General features: G+C 40.5%; 2 protein-coding genes across 7 annotated transcripts in view; one reads left to right on the top strand and one right to left on the bottom strand.

The window, feature by feature from the left end:
• The window catches only part of NAA35 (N(alpha)-acetyltransferase 35, NatC auxiliary subunit), a 37160-nt gene extending 15533 nt beyond the window's left edge, over positions 1-21627 (bottom strand). Inside the window, exons 1-13 of one of the 2 annotated variants that reach the window (XM_019517381.1) lie at positions 21486-21627; positions 18275-18408; positions 16954-16987; positions 14795-14909; positions 12901-12975; positions 11617-11784; positions 10166-10232; positions 9136-9179; positions 7331-7381; positions 6874-6957; positions 5368-5482; positions 4312-4490; positions 1701-1760 (exon numbers count right to left, since the gene is read on the bottom strand). In XM_019517381.1, the coding sequence (XP_019372926.1) occupies positions 1701-1760; positions 4312-4490; positions 5368-5482; positions 6874-6957; positions 7331-7381; positions 9136-9179; positions 10166-10232; positions 11617-11784; positions 12901-12975; positions 14795-14909; positions 16954-16987; positions 18275-18398 (1116 nt within the window). In that variant the 5' untranslated portion in view covers positions 18399-18408; positions 21486-21627. Of the gene's footprint in view, positions 1-1700; positions 1761-4311; positions 4491-5367; positions 5483-6873; positions 6958-7330; positions 7382-9135; positions 9180-10165; positions 10233-11616; positions 11785-12900; positions 12976-14794; positions 14910-16953; positions 16988-18274; positions 18409-21485 lie in introns of those variants that run through there. The other variant, XM_019517382.1, reaches the window with a different exon arrangement.
• A 64-nt stretch (positions 21628-21691) lies between these two features.
• The window catches only part of AGTPBP1 (ATP/GTP binding protein 1), a 182706-nt gene continuing 182428 nt past the window's right edge, over positions 21692-21969 (top strand). For 3 of the 5 annotated variants that reach the window (XM_019517376.1, XM_019517379.1, XM_019517378.1), the window contains exon 1: positions 21862-21965. The gene's annotated coding sequence lies outside the window, so the exon portion shown is untranslated. Of the gene's footprint in view, positions 21788-21858; positions 21966-21969 lie in introns of those variants that run through there. The other 2 variants (XM_019517377.1, XM_019517380.1) reach the window with 2 other exon arrangements.

Raw genomic sequence — 21969 nt, forward strand, 5'->3', positions numbered from 1 at the left:
GCAGGGCTGGGAGGGCTGTGGCTTGGGAGTGAGGGGCAGGAGCAGGACACAGGCATATCACTGCCCCCCACCCCACAGGTGTCTTTTTTGAAACTGGAAATATGGTAACCCTACAGGAATGCAGCCCCTTAGTGTGTAGAGCAGCATCCAGCAGATAAGTCTCTGGAAGGGAAGGGGCAGATCAAGGCCCCCATGGTGAGGGCGGGGGGGAGTGCAGCAGGGGCTGGGGTGAATGGGCCCTAGGGCCGGTACAGGTCATGAAATGGAACCATGGGAGGCTCGTCCAGGCTCCTTGCCACTGTGCGCACCCCTGGGAGAGGCATGGGGGGCATGTGCCCCCCAGATGTGTGTGCAGGGTGGAGGTGGGCTGCCTGCTGTGGGGCTACCATAGGGGCTATGATCTGCCCAGCCCCCACCCCTTCTCCACAGACTTACCTGCTGGGAGCTGCTCTACATAGTGCCGGGCTGCATTCTTGGCCAAGTGCATATTGCGGCTGCTAGTGTGCATCTGTCTGTGTACATGCCCTCCACCCCCCACCTTCCTACTGCAGCAGCCTGGAGCCTGCACCTGGGCTGCTCTGTGGTCCTCTGCATTGCCAATGCTGCCCTGCTGGGCAGCCTGGAGGCAGTGGTGATGGTGGCAGAGCGGAACCCAGGCATGGGCTCCAAAACTGTACGCATAACAAGTTATAAAAATTAACACAAGAACCAATTAACACATTAATGGCAATTGACAGCCCTACTTAAAATACTAATTAACTAAAGAGCAATATTGCAAGAGGATGGGTTAGTGCTACAGTAAGGTGATCTTTCTTTGCCTTTCTTGTCCCCCAGCCTGATACTGAAATTTTGAATGAGTCTCCCAAACCCACACACCTTAGTTTATTCACCATAATGCAAGTTTTCATTAAAAAAAAAAAAAAAATTTTGGTCAACATCTTCCAGATTTTTTTCATGAAAGCTCCCAAATTGAAAAGTTATGGCAAATATTTTACAACTATCTAATTTGGATAAATATATTAAAAAATTTTTTGAAAAATGAATGTTTTTAGTTTTTCAGGGAAAAGCAAAAAAAATTGTTAGAAAATTAAAATAAAATTTTGAAATATGTCCACACATACATCTTCCATATAGCTATTTTTTATCAGATCTCCACAAGCTCAAAGAGATGAAGTTCTAGCACCTGCATACAATTGTTTAAATCAAAGCCTTTGGGTTAAAGAGCCTTGTAGTATAACTTTCAGGATCAATGGAAGTGTAAAAATCTAAGTCTTCGTTTTTATCCCAAGTTTGAGTTTGTAATGTAGGAATTTATGCTGTGTCTGAAATTTACTCAGACTCCATGCTATAATTGAAAGGTACCCCGATGCTTTACATATAGCGGCTTCTTGGAGAAGGCACATGGAGAGGCATTAAATAATGTCTGTGCACAAATGCACACTTCTTTCATAAAGGCAGTAAATCCTGCAGATTATACACCAAATATATACAATAATTTCCCAATTACATTAATTTTAAATAATTAAAAATAAATATATTTCCTATATCCACAGCTACAAAAGAGTTTGTTTTTGTTTCAAAAGTACAGACGTTGCATTATTAGTTATAATTAAAAATAACAGAATAATATACATACTTAGGGAAAGTTTGAATATTTACTCTGCAAATGTTAAATAGAGACATTATAAATTAGGACTTGCCTGTAGTAAAGATCTTGAAAGAACACAAGGTGACTGCTCACTAAATTCACAGAAAAAATCCTAATTTACATTTAAGACAGAAAGAGAAATTAATACACCCGTATAAAATATATCACGACTGGTTGTAACAGAAATAACGTGTAATTTAAAAACCAAGCTAAAATGTTATGCTTCTGAAATATGGTAGTGTGCTTGCAAATCACAAATACTGTTGTTCTTAACATTAAATTCCCTTCTTTAGATGCAGCTACCTACATTACGATAACATTTACAAAGTATACTGTTAAATTATTAAGGTGACCTAAAACTACAATTGGGTAAACAGCACAATTAGAGAGTTCAATTGATGTTACATATTTCATCCAAGCTAAGATTTTATTACCATTACAGACTTATGTCCAATACAAGTTATTTTCAAAATTAAGATCTATTGTCTTTTCTTAGAACTTTGCTCTGTGCCTATTAGGTATCAAAGAACGGTTATTAAAAAAAAATGTAGGCCAAATTAATTTAAAAGCACTATGCTCAAATTCAGGAAAGTATTCATTATTCAGGAAAAACCTCAAGTATGTCCTTAACTTTAAGGCTATCAGTATTCAGGGAATAACATAATTAAGTATGTGATGACAGGTTTTGGGGGGTTTTTTTGATTCAAGGCCATAATATTGTGTGGAGGAATGTTCATTCTTACAAGTCAGGAAAATATAAAAGAAAAATTAGTATTTTCTTCAATGTTGGAAGGACTATATTCTGCTGTAGATGCAGCTCCCCATTTAATAAGAACATGAGTTATAATTCAATCCTACTGTACTTCATCATTACACGTGCAGTTATGATTCTATCAAGTCATGGAAGGCAGGATGATGGAAGAGAAAAAACACAAATCTGAATCTGTTTGCCCAAAGGAACAATGCTAAGTAGCAGGGAAGAAGTGCAATTTCAAACTTCAAAGAGGATACTATAAATAGGGACCTACCAAAATCGCGATTGTACGATTTTCGCAGAAACCGCGATTTCGGGCAGGCTCCGTGAAAAAGTGTAGGCTCCACACTTTAAGTGGGCTCACTGCAAAAAAAATAAATGGGTAGGGTGGGGCTATTTACTACAGCAAGCAGGGCAAGCGGCCCTGCTCCGGTGCCACAGACCATGTACAGAGTGTTCGCTATGGTGAACCTGCAGCACATCATTGAATAAAGCCTGTCACAGGGCAAGAGGCTGTCACTACTTGGGGAGGGAGGAAAGGGGAGGAAGGCAGCCAGTCAGGCATGACCTGTGAACTGCCTGCCCCTCATAACTTCACCGAGTTCACCACAGCAAATGCTTATAGGCAGTCTGTGAGTCCCAGTCCTCCCCCTGTGCTCCAAGACTGCAGGGCTTCTCTGCTTGCCAGTAAAGTTTTTTTTTTCTTTTTTTTTTTGCCCTGAGCTGCCATTTGGGGATAGCTTGAAACTGTGACTTAATTACCATGAATAAGCCCTGGGAAATGATTAATCCATGCTTAATAACACGTTGATTAATTGTTTCCCTGGGCTTAATCAGGGTAATTAAGTTACATTTTTGGGCCATGTGGCAATCTGCGGGGAGAGGTGAGGCCCCTCAGTCAGAGGCATGGGGAGTGGGTCCAGCTGCACTCACCCCACAAAAATGGCAGCTGGCCTCAGAATCTCCATGCAAAATCAGGCGGCCACCTCCTCAAGTTTGGTAGACCCCTAATTATAAACAAAGGCTCGCTCTACGTATTACAAGTAGCGTGCAATTATGTGACTAATTGTGCAATTACCCTGAGGCCAGCTACATGCACACAGTAGCTATCACATGGTAAAAAACTCCAACCAGCTATAAAATTAGACATTAAAAATGTGTACTAACTTAATAGCTGGTTGCCATCAAATTTAATTTTCACGTACAGCAGGGTCTCCCCTGCAGATGTGAACCCCATCAGCTGACAGGGCCCCCAGCCACACGGGTGCAACCTCTGAGCCCTGGGGATTGTGGCTGTCTGATCCCTAAGGCTTGGAGGTGCATGAGACCCACCCTGGGCTTACACAGAGCTCTTGGTTCTGGCTGTACCTTTCCTGTAGCTGGAACTGAGTCTCACAGCTGATGGGGCTCTGGCTCCAAGCTGTGCCTCACCTGGAGCCAGGACTCGGAGACCTCATGGCTCACAGGTTCCTACGCTCACATGATACACAGCTGGGACCTAGAGGCCTGTAGGCTGTGAGAACTCTTGGTCCTGGTTGTGTGTGGCCTCTGTAGCTGGGGGGGGTTCAGCCACATCAAAGGGGGCTCACAGCTGTGGGTGCCTGCAGGGGGAACCCAGGACCAAGCTCCCCCCACCCTGGCAAGAAGGCGTGATTGGTTCTAATGTGTGTACATGTGTGGCATGGTAGGAGTTGTAACTGCATGGATCACACATTAGATCCAATCATGCCTTTATCTGCTCATGTACAGGGGAGCAAAGAGGGTAAGATGAAACAAAGTTTATATATATGACGTACAGTGTTCCCAATAAACTATACATCTCATATATGAAATAATTATTTTTAAAGAGCTACATTTAACTGCAATGTGCTCTGTGTCATTTTTTAATACGAGTGTTGTTTGTACTTACCAGAATACAGTGCAAATTAGTTAAGTTGACTACTTCACATACAGTTTTTATTCTGTCTATAAGTTTAGAAAAATAGTTGACCATTTCATCCCTTTTAATTATTTTTGCATATCGAGGGAAAGTTGGAGGGAGCAGCCTCTGGTTAACAAGGGGCTCAAAACCCATCATAATAGGATGATCTTTAAAAAGAAAACAGAACAAACAAACAAACAGAAAGACCACAAAAGAAAATTATCCAAGTTGGATTTTCTGAAAATAGTTAAGCTTCTGAGTAAACTACAAACCAAGCAACTTGCCAAAAAGGTCTCTCATATATTGTGCAGGGCAAAAAAGAATGTTTATGTAAACTTAAATATGATTTGTTTTTCCTCTAAGGAATAGCAAATATTTTTGTTTAGTGAAACTTTGAACCTATTTCTTCTTAATTTTCCTCTCCTTTTTCTATCTATTGACAAATATGACTTAAATTTGTATTTGAAGCACCAAATTAAGCCAAACTATGAAAAAGGCATAAAAATACTGTACTACGTTTTAAAGTGGCAGCATTTTAACAATTAAATGTAATTATTAAAAATTGTAAAGAACACCTATATTCTTTACACATGGCACCCCAAAGAAGTGCTAGAAATCCAGCAGCATCAAACATATTTTCCCAAGTATTTAGCCAGTCACTTTACAGAAACTGCCTTATATCCACCCATCATTCTGAGAAATACACAGGTGGCCTTCTCTAAAGACCCCAACAGATGTTATGTCTATTCAGTGCCTGAAATTATTCCAGTACTTACAGAGCCCTGTAAGCAGTCAACCCAGCTTTTAGATCATGCAGCATGTCTGATTCTAGCCAGTGATGGCATAGTTTTCAAGAATAATAAGCTTTCCAGAAATAAAAATCAAGATAAAACTATTCAGACTAATATGACAGCTACACAGAGAGGCAACAGTAAAATGTTTAAAGCACATGACCATCCTTTTAAGCGGTTTAGGGACTAAACATTTCCCAAAGGAACACATTCTAGACAGAAGAAAACTTTCACTTTTTTTTTTTTTTTTTACCTCCTTTGGTTGTGTCATTCTGAGCCTGTATACCATGATGCAATGAATTATGGATGGCAGAAAGCAGGTCAGCTGCCTGAGTCATTAGTTTTTGGGCTTCTGCAACTGCACTTGTCTGAAAAATATAACACAAAAAATATGTTTTCATGTGTTCTATGACCCAAGGTTAATGAAGCAAATCCTTCAACCAAAATTTCCTCAGGAAAATTAGAAACTAGGACTATAGGATTTATTATTTTACAAAAATGTTAAATTACATAGTATGTTTTCCCATTTCTCTGCAAAGTTTCCATCGTATGACAGCTACATAATCCTTAATAGTATTAGTGACACTTCACCGATAATATACTTTAAAAACAATCTGTAACTTCTCTTTAAATGCTGTTAGATTAAGAGCTACAATCCAAAAAAAGTATTCTAAAAAACTATTGTCCCCCCACTAGAAAACAGCAAATCCTTATGTATCCAGTATCTCTGACTTGACAAATGTGTTTCGGAGAACAAGAAGCAGAACTAAATCAATCAGTCTTAACTAGCCCCACCCCCCAAAAAAACCTTACAATGATACAGTGAGAAAATTTTGACTGCGTAGCTAAATATAAAAGACCTAGAACTGTGAGCATCCCCCACTTTTAGTAGTCCTGTGGTAGATTTGGTTGTTAAGGAAATTCATGTTCACTTACCTTACAGCTCTGACATAAGACCTAAAACTGTTTATGCTAGTAGCATTTCCTTCTAAGTGCTCTCTTCATGATTAATTTCTATTAAAATACTGACTTTCATTTAACACAACATCCTTTTACACTGTTCATGATGCATTTCCTCCAAGTAAGTACATATCAATACCAATGTAATATACAAAAGCCAGTTACCAAACCAGTGTAATAAAGAACTACAAATCTGCAGGGGAAATGGAAACAATTTAGGGCCTCATCTAGGCCACCATGATTCTACCTGTCAGGTGTTATTTTTCCCCAAACTCCCAAAGAAGCCCAACAGTTTTCTTACTCAAAAGATTTGGAGGATTGTTCATAGTCTTTACATCTTCCTCTCCCAACTATCAAAGGCCTGATAAAAGATCAGAATCATAAAGAGGCAAAACTCATGATAATTTCCCTTGTGGGGGGGAAAAAAAAAAACTGTTGGCCACCAATTAACGACAGCCCAGATCTCTCAACCTCTGGGAAGCCAGGTTTCAGGTTCCATCTACTTCAAACTCCCTAGCAGTTTCTTCTTTGATATTACATAAATGATACCATATTTCTACATAAATCCCTAATGAAGTCAGGTACAGGCCATCCTTCTAATTTCTTAAGAACTAAAGGTAGCAACATATTGGTGCTAAGAGAAGAAAGGGCTGCCACTTTTGAGGGCTCACCCATGTGTTTAAGTTGATGGTGAACTACTGAAGTAGAAGTCTCCAGGACAACAATTTTGCCTTAGGAAATCAAAAAAAGACATTTCATAAGGTCACAGAGTAAGGGTAGAAATATAAAGTATTTGTACCTCTTTTTTCGTAAATGCTATGAGAACAGTCAACAACACTCGGGTAAACTTCACTCGGCTGAATACTGCTAAGCACTGCTGATGCTACAACAAAATAAAAAGTTCTAAAAATTAGTAAGTATCATGTCTTCAAGAAAAACAAATACCAACCCATGAACCTCAATTTCCTTTCAATACAGGAGAGAAAATAAATAGATCATTTGTACAAGACAAGGAAGTTATCATCTAGCAACCTCTTAGGTGAGTGCTATCTAAACTTAAAAGAACTGTGATGAATGTAATAACTGCACAACTACTGCAGCAAAGTAAATTCTCTTCTATTTGTTTGAAGATCATATTAAATAATGTTTTCCAATTGTAAGATGCATCCTAGAAATTGGGTATTAGGAGGGTTCATCTAGGTACAATGAACTACTTGTAAGTTTTACAAAATAAACAATTGTAAAAGGTCCATTACTTCAAGCTCAACTTCTGGATCTCTTTCTTCTCCTTGTCGACTTCGAGTACTCTAGAAGGGAAGGAGGTAGAACATACTAATAAATTTCAAAAGGAAAGCTGTTTAAAAAAAGGAGAGAAGCAAAATCTTAAATTTTTTGATAAACTATTTCTGAAATTAGATATTGTTAAAAACAATACCCATTTGCAAGGGCACTTGAACTACCCACTAACTAATTCTTTCCCAACAACCCCTACCTTATGAGGCAGGGAAGTACCTCTCCTTTTGCAGCTGTACAAGAATGAGTGATTTGCTTAAAGTAAATTTATATCTAAACCAGGAATTAAAACCAGATTTAATTAATCCCAGTCTAGCGCCTCCAGACCTTCCCTCTGACACCTTTTTATCTCATCTATTCCTTCTAAGAACTATACATCTTTTTTGAACTAATACCACATTTACTCAAATACAAGATGACCCCCCCCAATAATTAGATTCTATATATGGAAAATGAATAAATGTTAAAATTTTCTAGGTATAAAATCTAATTATTGGAGGTTTGTCTTGAATTTGTCCCCCTCCCTCTGCTACAGCAGGAAAAATAAAGCTGGAAGGACAAATAGTTCCCTTGCCCTTTGCCCTTGCCAACTTTTTTCCCTTGCAGCCCCTTCCCCCCTTCCTTACCGTCAGACCCTGCTCTCTAAGCACATGGAAATGAGAAGAAAATTTGAAACAATGACCTAGAAATAAACATACTTGTAGTAACTTGTATATAGGGAAATTACTATAGGTACCCATAGACTTAGATCATCCAGAATTGACGTAGTTTATCTTTTTTGAAACTTCTGCAAGTTTTAGCACAGCTACTCCATAAAAACACTTTTACATAACATTTCTGTACCTACTTGTATATAGTACAAACTGTGCATGATATTAGTCCAAAGCCAAAAAGTTCATGATTTACTGTATAGTTCATTAGGCTGGGCCCTAGCAGAGACTGAAACATTTCAAGCCATGGTGACTCCACAGCTAAGCACTGCTCAGTATACCCCCACAAAGAATCCATGTGCTAATTAGCCCCCCACTCATGACTGGAACCAGGTGTTCTTGCCACAAGTCCTGGGATCCTCCAAAAACATATACGCGGTTGAGGTGCAGGCTTCACCTCATGGAGGGTGGGGCCCTGCTAACCATATGCAATGCAGGGGGAGGGTGAGGAGGCGGTGACAGAAGGATTCTGGTACGCTGTGTGAGGCCCCATTTGGGGATGTTTGCCAGGCATTTAAGGATGGTGAAGAGAAAGGAATCACTGGAAATGGGAAAGAAAGGTGTAGCTCAACTGTGGAAGTGAATTCAACGTACTGGCTCATCATGACTTGAAAAGGAATCTGCGCTGAGGGGGACTGAGTGCAATTTGCACCATCATAGGTCTTATTCAGATGGGCTGCACTAACCAATCCTTGTAAGTTCTCATCAGCATGCGTGTCCCATTTAGACCATGTGTTTTATAGTCAGGCTCAGTGTTGGCTGCATTTAAATCAACTTAATAGTTGGTTTCCATTACTGTGTTTACACTGCTTTTGGCAGAAGTTTAGTGACTGACAGTGTATTTAATAAGAGTTTCTTGTAGGCTAATCCCCCGCCCATTGTGGGGAAAACAACCTCATCTTATATTCAAGTAAATACAGTAACATGGTTAATCACAGTAAAGACAGCCTTTAAAAAAAATCCAGTTTTGCTCCAGAGCATGTTACTAACTGAAAGAAGAGTTATGTTTCCTAAATACTAGTACTGTTTTTACATAGTTTATCTAAATGGAACACTACCTTGACTCTTCTTTGCATGTCATCTTCGACATCTTTTAGCATACCTAGAAAAGATTTGTATGTATTAAAGATGGTAAATAATTCCTATAAAATTCAGAGACAAATACACAACATACAGGGAGAATGGACATTTAAATCCATAACAGTTACACACCTATTAGTCAAAGATCAACAAAAAAGATACTGAGAAGCACTGTCAGCTTTCTGATGAGGTCTATCCTTAGCTATGGAGGTGGGGAGAGTGCTTTAGCCTTTGTACTGATCTCTGGCTAATAAAACATTGATAAATCTGTACTTATTCATTTTCTACCTCAAGCTATTAAGAGGAGCCCTCTCTCCAGCTATCCCCTCTCTCCATCCAAATCTTTTATTTCTGGATCACATTATAGAAAATCCATTGAAAGCAAATGGTACTACAGAAATACAAATTGCAAAATGGAAGAGATACATATCTACTATGTGGGATTATGAGCTTTTTATGAGGTAGACCTAAAGCTAGGTAACCTGTGTATTAGATAATGAAAAGATTGGGAATTATGCATATTTACAGGTTTGTGATCTAGAAAAAAAATAATTACACCACAGTTCTGTGCAAGTGCTGGGGAGGAGTGGCTGGAGGCCCAAAGGTCACGGGTTCGAGGCTGTAGCAGAAGTGCTTACAGTGCAGCTCTGTCAGATTCCAATGAATCCATAAAATTCTGGTAAATATCTTGCCACAAGGACACAGGAAAGGAAAGAAACAATGTAACTATGCAATAGAGGAGATTTAAAGCAGTCAGCATCTGAACACTTCAACCTTTGAGTGTCTCTATGACTGCTGGCAGACATTACGGCAATTGTGTGATTGGGTTCAAAGGAATGTTATGCCTTGTTCCCCAAATTGCATGCTCAAAATTTCTGATTGTAATGTGTTGGGAATTCATTTTCTTCCAAAAAAATGGTTAAAAAATGTATCCAATTTTAAAAATGTATCAGTGGGCTGCAAATGTAAAAAGTTCATGAAATACTTTAAAGAAGGTCTAAATTTTACCTGTTACTCGAAGATCCGTCACGCTGTTAGCCATTTTAAACCCGTAAGTCATTGACTGAAAATCTTCCTAACACAAAAGAAAAAAAAATTAAGATTTTAAATCAACACATATTTATGAGATACAACAGTGATAGTTAGAGTTATTTTTAAGTTTCTATACAATATACAATGGAAGTTATAGTTTTAAATGTGATCACCAAGAACAGCACCAAGAGGAGTAGTTTACTATTTTCTGTACATATTCCTAAAAAACAACATAATTTTTAGTAGTATTGCAATTCATACAGCAGGGGTGTCAAACTCCCCTTTACCCTGGCCTGGGTCCACCCTGCAGGGCTCCTTAGAGGCTGGACTCTGCCCAGAGCATGGGGTGATTCTAGCCTAGGCCAGGAAGCACTGGCACCAGCTCCTGCTCCAAACCAGGGCAGCAAAGATCTGGCTGGCACAGGGCACACATTGTGCAGTTCCAACTCCCAAATGCCCCATGCTGGAGCAAGCTGCCACCAACCATCCCCACCAATGCATGCATTGGGCTGGAATGGCAGCTGTAGCATGGTACATGCAAAGATGGGGCCAGCAGATGAGGTAGGGCTACAGCACCGGCCACAGGCAAAGCAGCTGGAGGGTAAACTAGGTTGTAGCAACCCTTGACAGCCCTCCTGCTACCAACTATCATATCCACCAGGCCCCAAAAGCCCCAGGTTCTATGGCAGGCTATTCCTCCCTGGCTGTGTCCCAATCTCTAATAGCCCAGTGGACCATATAGAGCACCATCTTGTGCTGGCCCGAGCCCTCAGGCTGTATGTTTGACACCCCTGTTATACAGCATTTCCTATCCAACCTATCCATAGATCTCAAAGCACTTTATAAAGGGAAGTATTTTAAAATCTATTTCCATATAGGAAAATGGAGTCATTGAGAGGTGACATGACTTGCCCAAGATCTTCTGACCTTTAGGTCAGTAGTAGAGGGAGACTCAAGAGAGGAAGGAGGTGAGGGGGAGCCACATTCAGACTATTGCCCTTTGATCAGTTAAAAAAAATTCAAAGGTAACAAATATCTGGTGAACAAGTATACCTGGTAACATGCAGCAAGTAATAAAATGTGTATTCACTTTTGCATTAATGTTCCTTGAGTAATTTACCCCAACTTTTCTATTTGGCTGGATATTGTTTTTTACATTAAAGTCTTTAATTGCTTATTTATTTAATTGCAAATTTATTTATTTGTATGAAAGAAAGATAAAATAAGACCTCCATTCAAGAAGACAGTATTTTAAAGAAAAAATAGGTGACCAATGACAGTATGCTCAAGGAAGTAGCCAATCCCCTAGACTACTTTCCAGCAAAATAGTAATCATCCTCTCTACAAGACAATTTATTTTGCTTCAGCTAAGCACCATAATTAAGGATGGTATGTTGCATGTAATTATAGTTCATTCTAAAACATACCTCTTCAAAAACTGCTGCTTTGTTCACTTTTTCTCTAGCAATATCACAGATTTTTAGGATTCCTAAAGCAAAAGCCTTCATGGCAGGATCTTCTATGAAGTCTGGATTATGAATATAAAGGCAAGTAAACACCGTCTGTGCCAAAGAATGTCCTTCTAACCATGTTATCTAGAAAGCAATCAACATTAGATACTTAATTTTGAGAGGAGATGTCCTTGTTTTTATATTCCCATTCCCTTTCAGTCTTACCCCGAGAGGTCCATAACTGTGACAATCTTTCAAAAAAAGGAAAAAACAATGGGGGAGGGGCATGGATGAGAATTTCTGGCATAGATCAACCTCTCTCATTGTCTGATGAGAGAAGATGCTTATAGCATGAAATACTAGGTTACTAAGGAGCTGAATGCATTTTCTCAATATGCTCTCATCCTAAGAGTTCTGAACATTGGGGCAGAAGGAGATGCAGGATAACTAGATCTGCTTTTAACTATTTCATGGTTTTCTCCAAGGTATAAACCAGGAGTCACTCAAAATTTGTATTTAGAATAAATCATTAGTGTTCTACCATTTAACTCTAACCTTATATTTTTTCCATGATCTTCTGCTTTTTAACAGCATAAAATTGATGTTAATAAAAGAGAAAAACTTCATTAATTTAGCCTGCCCTCTCATATACAATATCTTAAAAAAAATCAGTATTCAAAATTAAATAAAATGTATCAAAGGTACATGTACCAGCCACCAGGTAGACCTTTTTATTCATAAAACTGGACCAACATATTCTACCCAAGATGTTCTTATATAGTCCAAAGAATACATATGCTTATTTCAAATGAGACCTAAAATATTTTCTAACTGTTTATGATAAATTAATATAAAGCAGACATATTTTATGTAATGAAAAAAAAAAAAATCACTAAGCGTAAATGAAGCAGATAGGAAATAACCAATCAATTTTAACACACAGGATTTGAGCAAATTGAGATTAAACTGGAAATTCTATAATCCTCTCTCCAGACTCTCTCAGTTAGATTCTAACAGATTTTTCTTCATTAATGGCTCTTTGTAGACTACAAAGTTCTGTAAAACTGTGATTATTAACTACTCTAACTCATGACTTACAACAAATGCAAATTTAAAGAATGGTCTGAGGAGAAATAATTAACAGTACATCAGCTTCCTTAAGAGTTCTTCCCTCCAAAGAAGCCTACAATTTCTTCTTAATCCTATAAACTCCAATTTTGGAAGCAATAATAATTAACATTAACAGTAGTATTTTCTTACCAAGCAACAAAAACAAGTATCCATTATTCCTATCAGCTCAGGTAAAGTTAGATCTTTAATTTTAATGGTGCCATCCTTTAAAATAGAAAAGAGAGAACAGAACGTAAGAGTACAGTATGCTATACAAACAATACATGGAGCATTCTTTGCATGATATATAACACAATTATTTTAACCATTATTAACTTTTAAAATTAATAAATTTGAGCAATTTTATTTAGCTGGTTTTATTGATCAACTTCCTGATTCTAAAATCCATGCAACAGGAATTCTGAAAATATTTATATTATGGGGATTGAGCACACAAAAATCTATGGAGAGACATCCAAAAATAACTTGGCAATTTTATTTCAGCATCATTAATCGGCCTTAAACAGTTATAAAACTAGTTAAACTAATAAACGCTTAAAAAAGCATGGGACATTTAAAAAGATGTACAACAGAAGCAGGCCCTAGATTAATAAATAAGGACTAATCTTACAAGGTATTTTTTGTAGGCAAACACCTTCACTGAGCTCCCCTGACTGCAAGGTTAGGGCCAAAAGGCACTTTCTAATAAGGTGATCATTTTTTCCAGAGCATTCAAATCTGCAATAGAAAGACTCAGAAAGGTGCTGTTTTTAGAGAGGACTCTATTCCTCTCTAATCCCGAGTAATGGATGCAGAATTTTTCAACTATTCATCAGTTCAAATTAAATAAGTATCAGTAGCTAACAATCACTGTCATGAGATGAATGCTCTATGGACTTTATTAAATTACAGTCTAAGCCATTTAAAGCAGGCTCATCTGGCAAATAGACATTTGACCGATGCATGAAGTGAACAGTTAAGCTTGCTGGCCATCTCAACCATGGTCAGTGCAGTATTAACAGTATACAGCTATTCTGATACAGTATCAGTTTTATGGCTCAGCAGCAGACATAACTTGCAAAGAAAAGCAAAAGGAATTGATACTTCATTTCAAGGCTTCTATTAATGGTCCTCAAACTGGCTAGCACCCAAATGATTAACTGAATGGCAAGGTAAGTGTTCTGTAGAAGTCATAACTAGGCACAAACAGGAACTAGCTGCACTCTCAACGTAACTTCAGTGGCACCTTACACATTAGGAATAATGGGAAATGGCAAACAGCCTGTGATATTTGCAAGATTTAAAATAGATGCCTACCTGCTGTGAGCATCTTAAGTAGCTTTAACAGTAATTAGCTTTTGCCAAGTTCCTAGTAGATAAGAATCCATATTATGAAAATCAGTGTCAATTTATAGTCTCGGCTGAAAGACTATGTACTGAATGGGAATAAGGATTCCAAATATCCCTTTAATTGAGAGGGGACTCTATGATCTAAACTAGTGGTATCCAAACTTGTGGTCTAACAAACCACTGTCAACCCTAAAAAAAGAAATCTCATGGGCCACCATACTTAAATCAAATTTTAACTGAAAAAAGGGGTAAGCAAAAGGGTCCTGGTTCAACCTGTATACCACTCACTATGGTGTTTGGGTCATTAATGATACATGGACCAGTACTGGAACCAGTGCTACTAAGTCTTAGAAAAGCATGTTTGGGAAACATGAAGAAACCATATAACCTTTACTCTACTTATTATGTGAAGAACTAATAGTTCTTTTCACATGTAGAGATTTAAGTGCTTTACAAAGGAGGTAAGTACAACAGCAGGCTTCAAATTCTTAGAATATCAAACTGACATTTTTTAGGCATGCTATTTAAAAAAAAGATCCAAAGAAAAGTAAAACAATTCAGATTCCCTTAATCACTGAGAGTGTTACTTGATTTAAGAAGTTATGCATAACCATGAATTAATCAAATCATGATTTTTTGTTCTTATGAATAATTAGCATCTAACCAAAGGAGAAATAAAGTAAGGTATGCCAACCTTGATAGCTTGCTCAAAGTTCAGAACTTTTCGATTAACTTGGTTTCCAATCATACCAGCATCCATCTTGGGATCCATCATTTCAATTGCAGACATGGCTTCAAAAAGACCAAAACTAAGGATAGCAATATAAAAGAAAAAAAAAGCAGAGTTTGCAGTCATTTAGTTTATATCAAAAGTAAGTGTCAACAAACTATGTTTAAAAACCTATGTGAAAGACTACAAAAGAACAACATGGCGGGCATGTCTACACATGAAGTTAATTCTATGCAATAAACTCTGGTACAGTTTGCGCTGGAGTTTGTCTATCAGGTGCAGCGTTCACAGAAGCACCTGGACTGCAGCATGTTGAGCTAGGGCAGCGCAGTCCTCACTGGCAGCAGGCCCAGGGGCATCAGTTTGCCAACCTAGGACTGCTCCTGCTTGACTCAATGTGCTTGCAGAGGAGGTGGCTGGGGCACGAGGGTGCTCCAGTGTGGAGCTAGCCAGCCAGCCCTGTGCTATAGAACCCTTATGCCCCAGCCAGCCCTGGTCACTGTCCACACGTGTTGCAGTGGAGTAAATAACTTAACCATAGAACAATACTGATGTTGGGCAGTCCTATCCAATGGTGGAGTTAATTATTTTACTCCAGCCTAATAGCATCACTCTTGTAGACAGTGAAGCTTTACTGTGGAGCTTATTAGGAAACTCTGCAGTAAGCATTTAATGTAGATGCACCCACCAACAGCTAATGAGGTCCTTGGAACTTCTCATTTATCAATGTACAACATGTAATATTTTCAAGGGTTACTAGCATTTTTAGGCTCCCAACTTGAAGAACCTGATGAGGGCCTGATTTTCAGGGATTTGAAGGCATCTCAAGTCAAGCACAGATACTTTGAGGCACCTTAAAATTAGATGTGAAAGTCTTGGGCTTTATTTTAAGAGAAAGGCTATTTAAATTAGTCAAACATCCAACTATTAAATCTGTGCGCACAAATGTATATGAACACTATACTCTTAGAGACCTAGAAGTAAATAAATCTGATAACTTAACTGATTTTGACTATTTCATAAGCATAGAAAACCTTTACATTTCGACCTGACAAACAAGAGAATATAGGACTTGCACAAAATTCAAGGTTTTTTTAAATAAAAAAAAAAAAACAGGGAACAAAAAAGACGTTTCTGTTCTCTTATTGTGGTAAAGGTTAATTCATCAATAAGAAATTTAAAAGATGATGGTCACCTGAAAGCAGGTGAATTAAAGAGAGACCAACCAGGGTTCAACTTTGGTATCTATCTTATTCAGGAAGTCTACTGCATGTGTTCAAACAGCACAAAACAGACAAAATAACACTGCAATATACAGGTCCCAATTCAGAAAAGCATTCATATTTCACAGGAACTTAACACACTTGATTTTAATAATAACCTTAAATTCCATTCATTTTAATTATTTGACACGTAACGTTTTTGTCCAAAGATATTTTAAAACTAGCATATATTATAATAAAAAGCTTGTGCTCATTTACCTGGCACTAATAACTCTTAAGTACTTTTTCTGCAGGCTAAAAGTACTCACATGGTTAAAAAATGCTGCTTCTTTTATACAAGTGACTTTAATTTTACTTTGTGTGTAGAATTTCAGCAAGGTGTGAGCATGTGCTTTTAAGTGCTTTGCAGAATCAAGGATTTAATCCCCTCTTAGGTATATTATACAGTCTCTATTATTTAACCTAAAACGACCATGACATTTTGGATTCAGGGTAAAACAAACAAACAAAATGATTTATCCTAAATCTAGCAGTGACATTTAAGGAAGATATCAATATCAATGCGGTTTTTAATTAAAAGTTTACAGATGGATTCTTTCTGGCATCTTTGTGCACAGGCACCAATAAGAAAAAAAAATGAATTTTAAGGAAGAATAAGAACATAAGAAAACTTCCTGTTCCTATGATTTATCCATTCTCAATATTTGAACTGCAGTATCAAAAAAATTCTCAGGATGGTTGTTCATTAGAAGGTACTTTATTTAGAGAACTACTTAATGTAAAGTTCCAAATAAGAAATATCTTTAACATAGTTGGTACCATCTTAACTTTAAAGTCACTAAACAATAAAGCATATACACTAATCCTCTCTGAAAAATTGTATCCTGATGCCATACGTACAGCTTGTCATGAAGCAGTTCTCCCAGCTTCAATTCTAGAAGAAACAGAACAGGATACATCATTACTTTGAATACAGTTATTCAAAGCTTTTCAGGCTATTTAAGCAAAACAGCTCTTTGGACTGGCTGAAAGACCTTATACTACAAGTATAAGGAGAAAGAATGCTTTGCATTTGAAAGCTTGTCTAATTTTATCCCAGCTATGCGTTGATCCAATAAAGGAAAGCACCTACAAAAAAATCCTTATACTATATGATAAGATGACCCCAGTGGGAGAATGTCTTGCTGCTCATCTTTATAAGATTGAAAGGCTAAACACCAGGTCCTCTTACTCTTCTTTATCTTGTCCCCTCTCTGTCATTCCGAAAATTTGAAGGTAACTTAAAATTTTCTTACAGCATCACTTAAAGAATTTCTCTAGCATAGAATTATAAGAGAATTCTCAGACAGAGGTAAATTACATCATACAGATTGCAGGTTGCAGTTTTTTTATTTCATGCTGAGATAAATCAGTTTATCAGTTTATTATCAAGATAAATTAACATTAAGGAGAAGCAATCTAGACCGGGGTGGGCAAAATTTGGCCCATGGACCAGATGTGGCCTGCCAGGCAATTCTAGCTGGTCCACGGGGCCCCTAAATACTAATTTTCTCAATTTTTTATCTGCCCCTGGCTTCCGATCATGTGGCCCTTGATGGCTTGCCAAAACTCAGTAAGCGGCCCTCCACCCAAAATAATTGCCCACCCCTGATCTAGACAGTATCTGCTTACAGGTATTCATTGACTCTCTATGACCTGAATGTATTTTCACCAAAAACTCAGTTTTATCAGGTGTAGAAATACACTGGGTACAATGCTGCATCCTAGAAGTTGACTGTTCTGATATCTGTTACAGATAAATTACAAAAATGGCATTTCTAGGAAAACAGAAGACAGGTCCATCCTGAATATGCAAATGCTTCCCATTAATAAGAGTTTGTGGGGTAGAAGAGCACAAGATGGTTTCAAGACAACAGGAAAAGCATATGGAAAAGCCAGATGGGCACAGCAAAAGCATATGGAAAAATACAGCCATATATAATGGAGGACATCTATACCTTCTAAAAAGGGGCTGCTAGTTTCATGGCCCCAGTCGTACAAGAAGCTTGGCATAGGCAGAACCTTGAATCTGCAAAGCCCCAATATAATCAATGGGACCAAACCATACTGGAGGTCATTTCTCTATTAGACCCCCCAGGCTGAAAAACAGACTTGAAAAACATGTTTGCAAAGAATTCCAGTTCTCTGGGCATCTTGCAGCAATGCAAAAAGTACAACTCACCTCTACAAGCCTCTTCAAAATCCTGCGTAATATCTATCCAGCTGGTATTACTTTTTTCCATCTTGTCAGGTATACTGAGCTCCCATCCTGAATCATCATCTTCTACAGAAGCTTTCATAACCATGCTACTGCACCTATACATCCAAAGCACAAACACCACACATCAAAAACAAATGACAGAGAGTGCTTCACAGGGGAGCAAATGTTATTGTTAAGGAAAACATGCAAATGTAAGTTTAAAAAGCTGTAAATGTAAATTTAAGGCGGTCAGCCCCAACATTCACCTTCTCTTCCAAAGGATGTTTTCTCTTTTAGAATTCCCAGATATATCAATAAGAGATAACATTTTGCTGTGCTTATTTTTGTGAGTTTAACAGCAGTAATGGAGAACCCCCTGATAAAAGTCAGAGTTATATTAAAACCCCCCAATATGTTAAAATAATGTATGAACAGTTTCTAACATTATATATACACTATTCCCGGGTGTCAGACTCATCTGGCCTCTGATGCAGGCCCAGTCCACATGCTGGATCAGGCCTACAGACCCCCCTCTGCCCCCCCACATCTGCCTGGCTAATCTAGCACAGGTGGCACCTACCCAGGCTGGTATGGCACCACAGGTGGCACAGCCCTCCTAAAAGCTATTTAAGCAGTTTCTTTTGAGCAAGAAATGTCCTTAGGTGGCTGTTTCTACTCATGGTATATTGTGGAAAATTAGCAATGAGCACAAATAACCAGCTATGCATGTGTGTGAGAAAGCAACACACACCCAGAGTGTGAAAAATCACTGTTAATCCCTCACAAATATCCCAAGTAGGCAAAATACTACAGCTTCTCCACACTAGCCAGCCAATGTAACATATTACATCCCTGACTTCGCTGGCATGTCAATATTGCATCCAGACTAGGTTTTAATTCAGGTCAGTTTTGTCAGGAACAGACCAGCCTCCGTACAAGTAAACAGGGAAGAGGAGAGGGGTAATGGTACACGCAGGTTGCCAGGAAGAGGATGGCACTCTTCTTCTCCATGTCCATCATAGATGAGCTGCTGTTTAAGAACTTTGGTCCAGTCAGAGAGGTGCTGCTAGCAGCACATGTCCCAGGCACTGAGCATGGGGATGGTCCAGCATAGCAAAAGGGGCACCACCAGGGGCTGCATTATGGAGCTCAGCAGACTGCACATATGATACCACTACACTATACTATACCTTTGCTTTCTGGCTGTTTTATAATAACCATCGCTGTCGGCAATCCCTCGCAGTCCAGGATGACTGTCTTCCACGATGGTCTTATCCGTGAATCTGAAGATGGCTGACAAAACCTATCCAGGATTGAGAGACACTGTTCCAAATTGGGCACACGTTTCCATGCAAAGTGGGTGGCTCTGGGGTCTTGGTTCAGTCCACAACACTGTTTCTGCCACTCCCATTTTTCCATCTCCTGTTGTCATTTTGAAGTTTCAGCATACTAAGATCCTTGCAGCAGACTCTTCCTCTATTCAGCGCAGTGCTGGGCAACAGTCTCCCATGAGCTGATATCGCTGCTGCATTTTTCCAAGTTAGCCTTGAAGACACCCTTGAAGCACTTCCCTTGTCCTCCTCAAGGGTACGCCTTGCCTGAGCTGGGAGAATGCAACTTACTTTGGGAGTCTGGAGTCGGATATCCAGATGATGCAGTCAGCCCAGCAATGTTGATGCTGGATGATCGTTGCCTCTATGCACACAGTGTTTGCTTGCGAGAGGATGCTAATGTTGGTCCATCTGCCTCCCCACTGGATTTGAAGGATCTTCTGCAGGCAGCGTTGACAGCACTTCTCCAGTGACTTGAGGTATCTTCTGTACGTTGCCCATGGGTTTTTGGCCCACGAACCCCTAAAGTGGCAAACAGATCTGTATGCCATCCATGTCTCAGCCCCATGCAAAAAGGCAGGGAACACGACTGTTTGATAAACCACGAGCTTGGCTTCAGATTGGATGTCACCATCTTCAAACACTCAATGCTGACAAGCACAAGGTGATGCACCTGGGGAGGAAGAACCAGCACCATACCTACAGGCTGGGGAACTCCCTTCTTGTCAGTACAGAGGCAGAAAAGTATCTTGTAGTCATCATTGATGCCACGATGAACATGGGCCGGCAGTGTGAGGATGCAGTCAGGAAGGCCAACCACACCTCGTCATGCATCCACAGATGCATTTCAAGCAGATCCAAGGTAATACTCCCCCCCTCTATGCGGCACTGGTCAGGCTAAAGCTGGAGTACTGTGTCCAGTTCTGGGTGCTGCACTTCAGGAGGGATGTGGACAGCATGGAGAGGGTCCACAGGAGGGCCACTCGCATGATCAGGGGGCAGCAGGGCAAGCAGAGGCTATGGGACCTGAACCTATTCAGCCGCCACAAGAGAAGGCTGAGGGGGATCTAGTGGCCTTTTACAAACTAGTCAGAGGGGACCAGTAGGCATTGGGGGAGTCCCTGATCCCCTGAGCACTACCAGGAGTGACGAGAAATAACAGTCACAAGCTGGCAGAGGGTAGACTTAGGCTAGATATCAGGAGGCGCTACTTCACAGTCAGGGCGGCTAGGATCTGGAACCAACTTCCAAGAGAAGTGGTGCTGGCTCCTACCCTGGAGGTCTTTAAGAGAAGGCTAGATGAACACCTGTACTCTTTCCTGCCATGGCAGGGGGTAGGACTTGATGATCTGCTCAGGTCCCTTCCAACTCTACTAACTATGAAACCCATTTCCTCAGGCACTCCGAGGCTGCCCTTGCACATTAGTGGCTGTGTGAGCTACAGAAGAAGCCAAAGCAAACTGGACTCCCCCACATGCAAAATGCTAGAAGCCGGGCAGGCTCCAAGCCCTTTCCGGGGGGGGTCTCTTAACCACAGCCTTGGGGACCAGGATGAATCCACGGGCAGAAGTGCCGAGCAGCGGGCTGGGAGGGGACCTCCGGAGATCACTAGTCCAACCTCCCCAGCCCTACACACCCAGGGCGCCTATAGTCCTAGAGACCCCTCCCCACGTCCTTCCCCCACCGCCCCAACGCAGACATACGCTGTTTGCGTAGTGCCGGGCCTCACGCGCCCCTCCGCAGCCCCCTACACTCCGCTCGGGGGCTCTGAGGAGCCCCTCCCCGGCGCCAACCCCCTTCCGTCAGACCACTGCTAACGCAGCCACGACGGGGAAGAGAGGGAGGACGGGCCGCCGCCTCACCGAGCGCTGCTGCTCCCGCTTAGCCGCAGGCCCCGAGTCTGCGTCGCTTGCCGTCAGCGCCCGGCCCGGCCGAGCCCGCTGCTGCGCACGCGCAAAACCCCCTCGCCTCCCAACGGCCGGCGTCCGGCACGACCTCAGGGTCACGCGCATGCGTCTACCAGCCCCTCCCCCCATTTCCGGAAGCCGGGGCTGGGATCTCTGGAGTGCGCATGCGCCAGCTGTGCCGGTGAACACAAGCCAACATGCCCTCTGTGCCGCGATAGCGCCATGTATCGCGAGAGGTGACCGCAGCCGAACGCTCGGTATGGGAAGGACTGCGGGGAGAGGGCGTGGCTTGCGGCAGAGGTGGGCGCGGCTAGGCGGAGGGGCGGGGCATCCCGTGATCTACTGCTCTGCGGCCGTTTTTAGGGCGCTCGGTTGAGCTGCTGTTGCCTCCAGGTGGGGCCGGGAGTGCAGCCCGGGCCCATGGCGTCCGCTGTGGTTC

This window comes from Gavialis gangeticus, unplaced genomic scaffold (assembly GCF_001723915.1).
Source record: "Gavialis gangeticus isolate Ggan-Ray unplaced genomic scaffold, GavGan_comp1, whole genome shotgun sequence".
NCBI lineage: Eukaryota > Metazoa > Chordata > Crocodylia > Gavialidae > Gavialis > Gavialis gangeticus.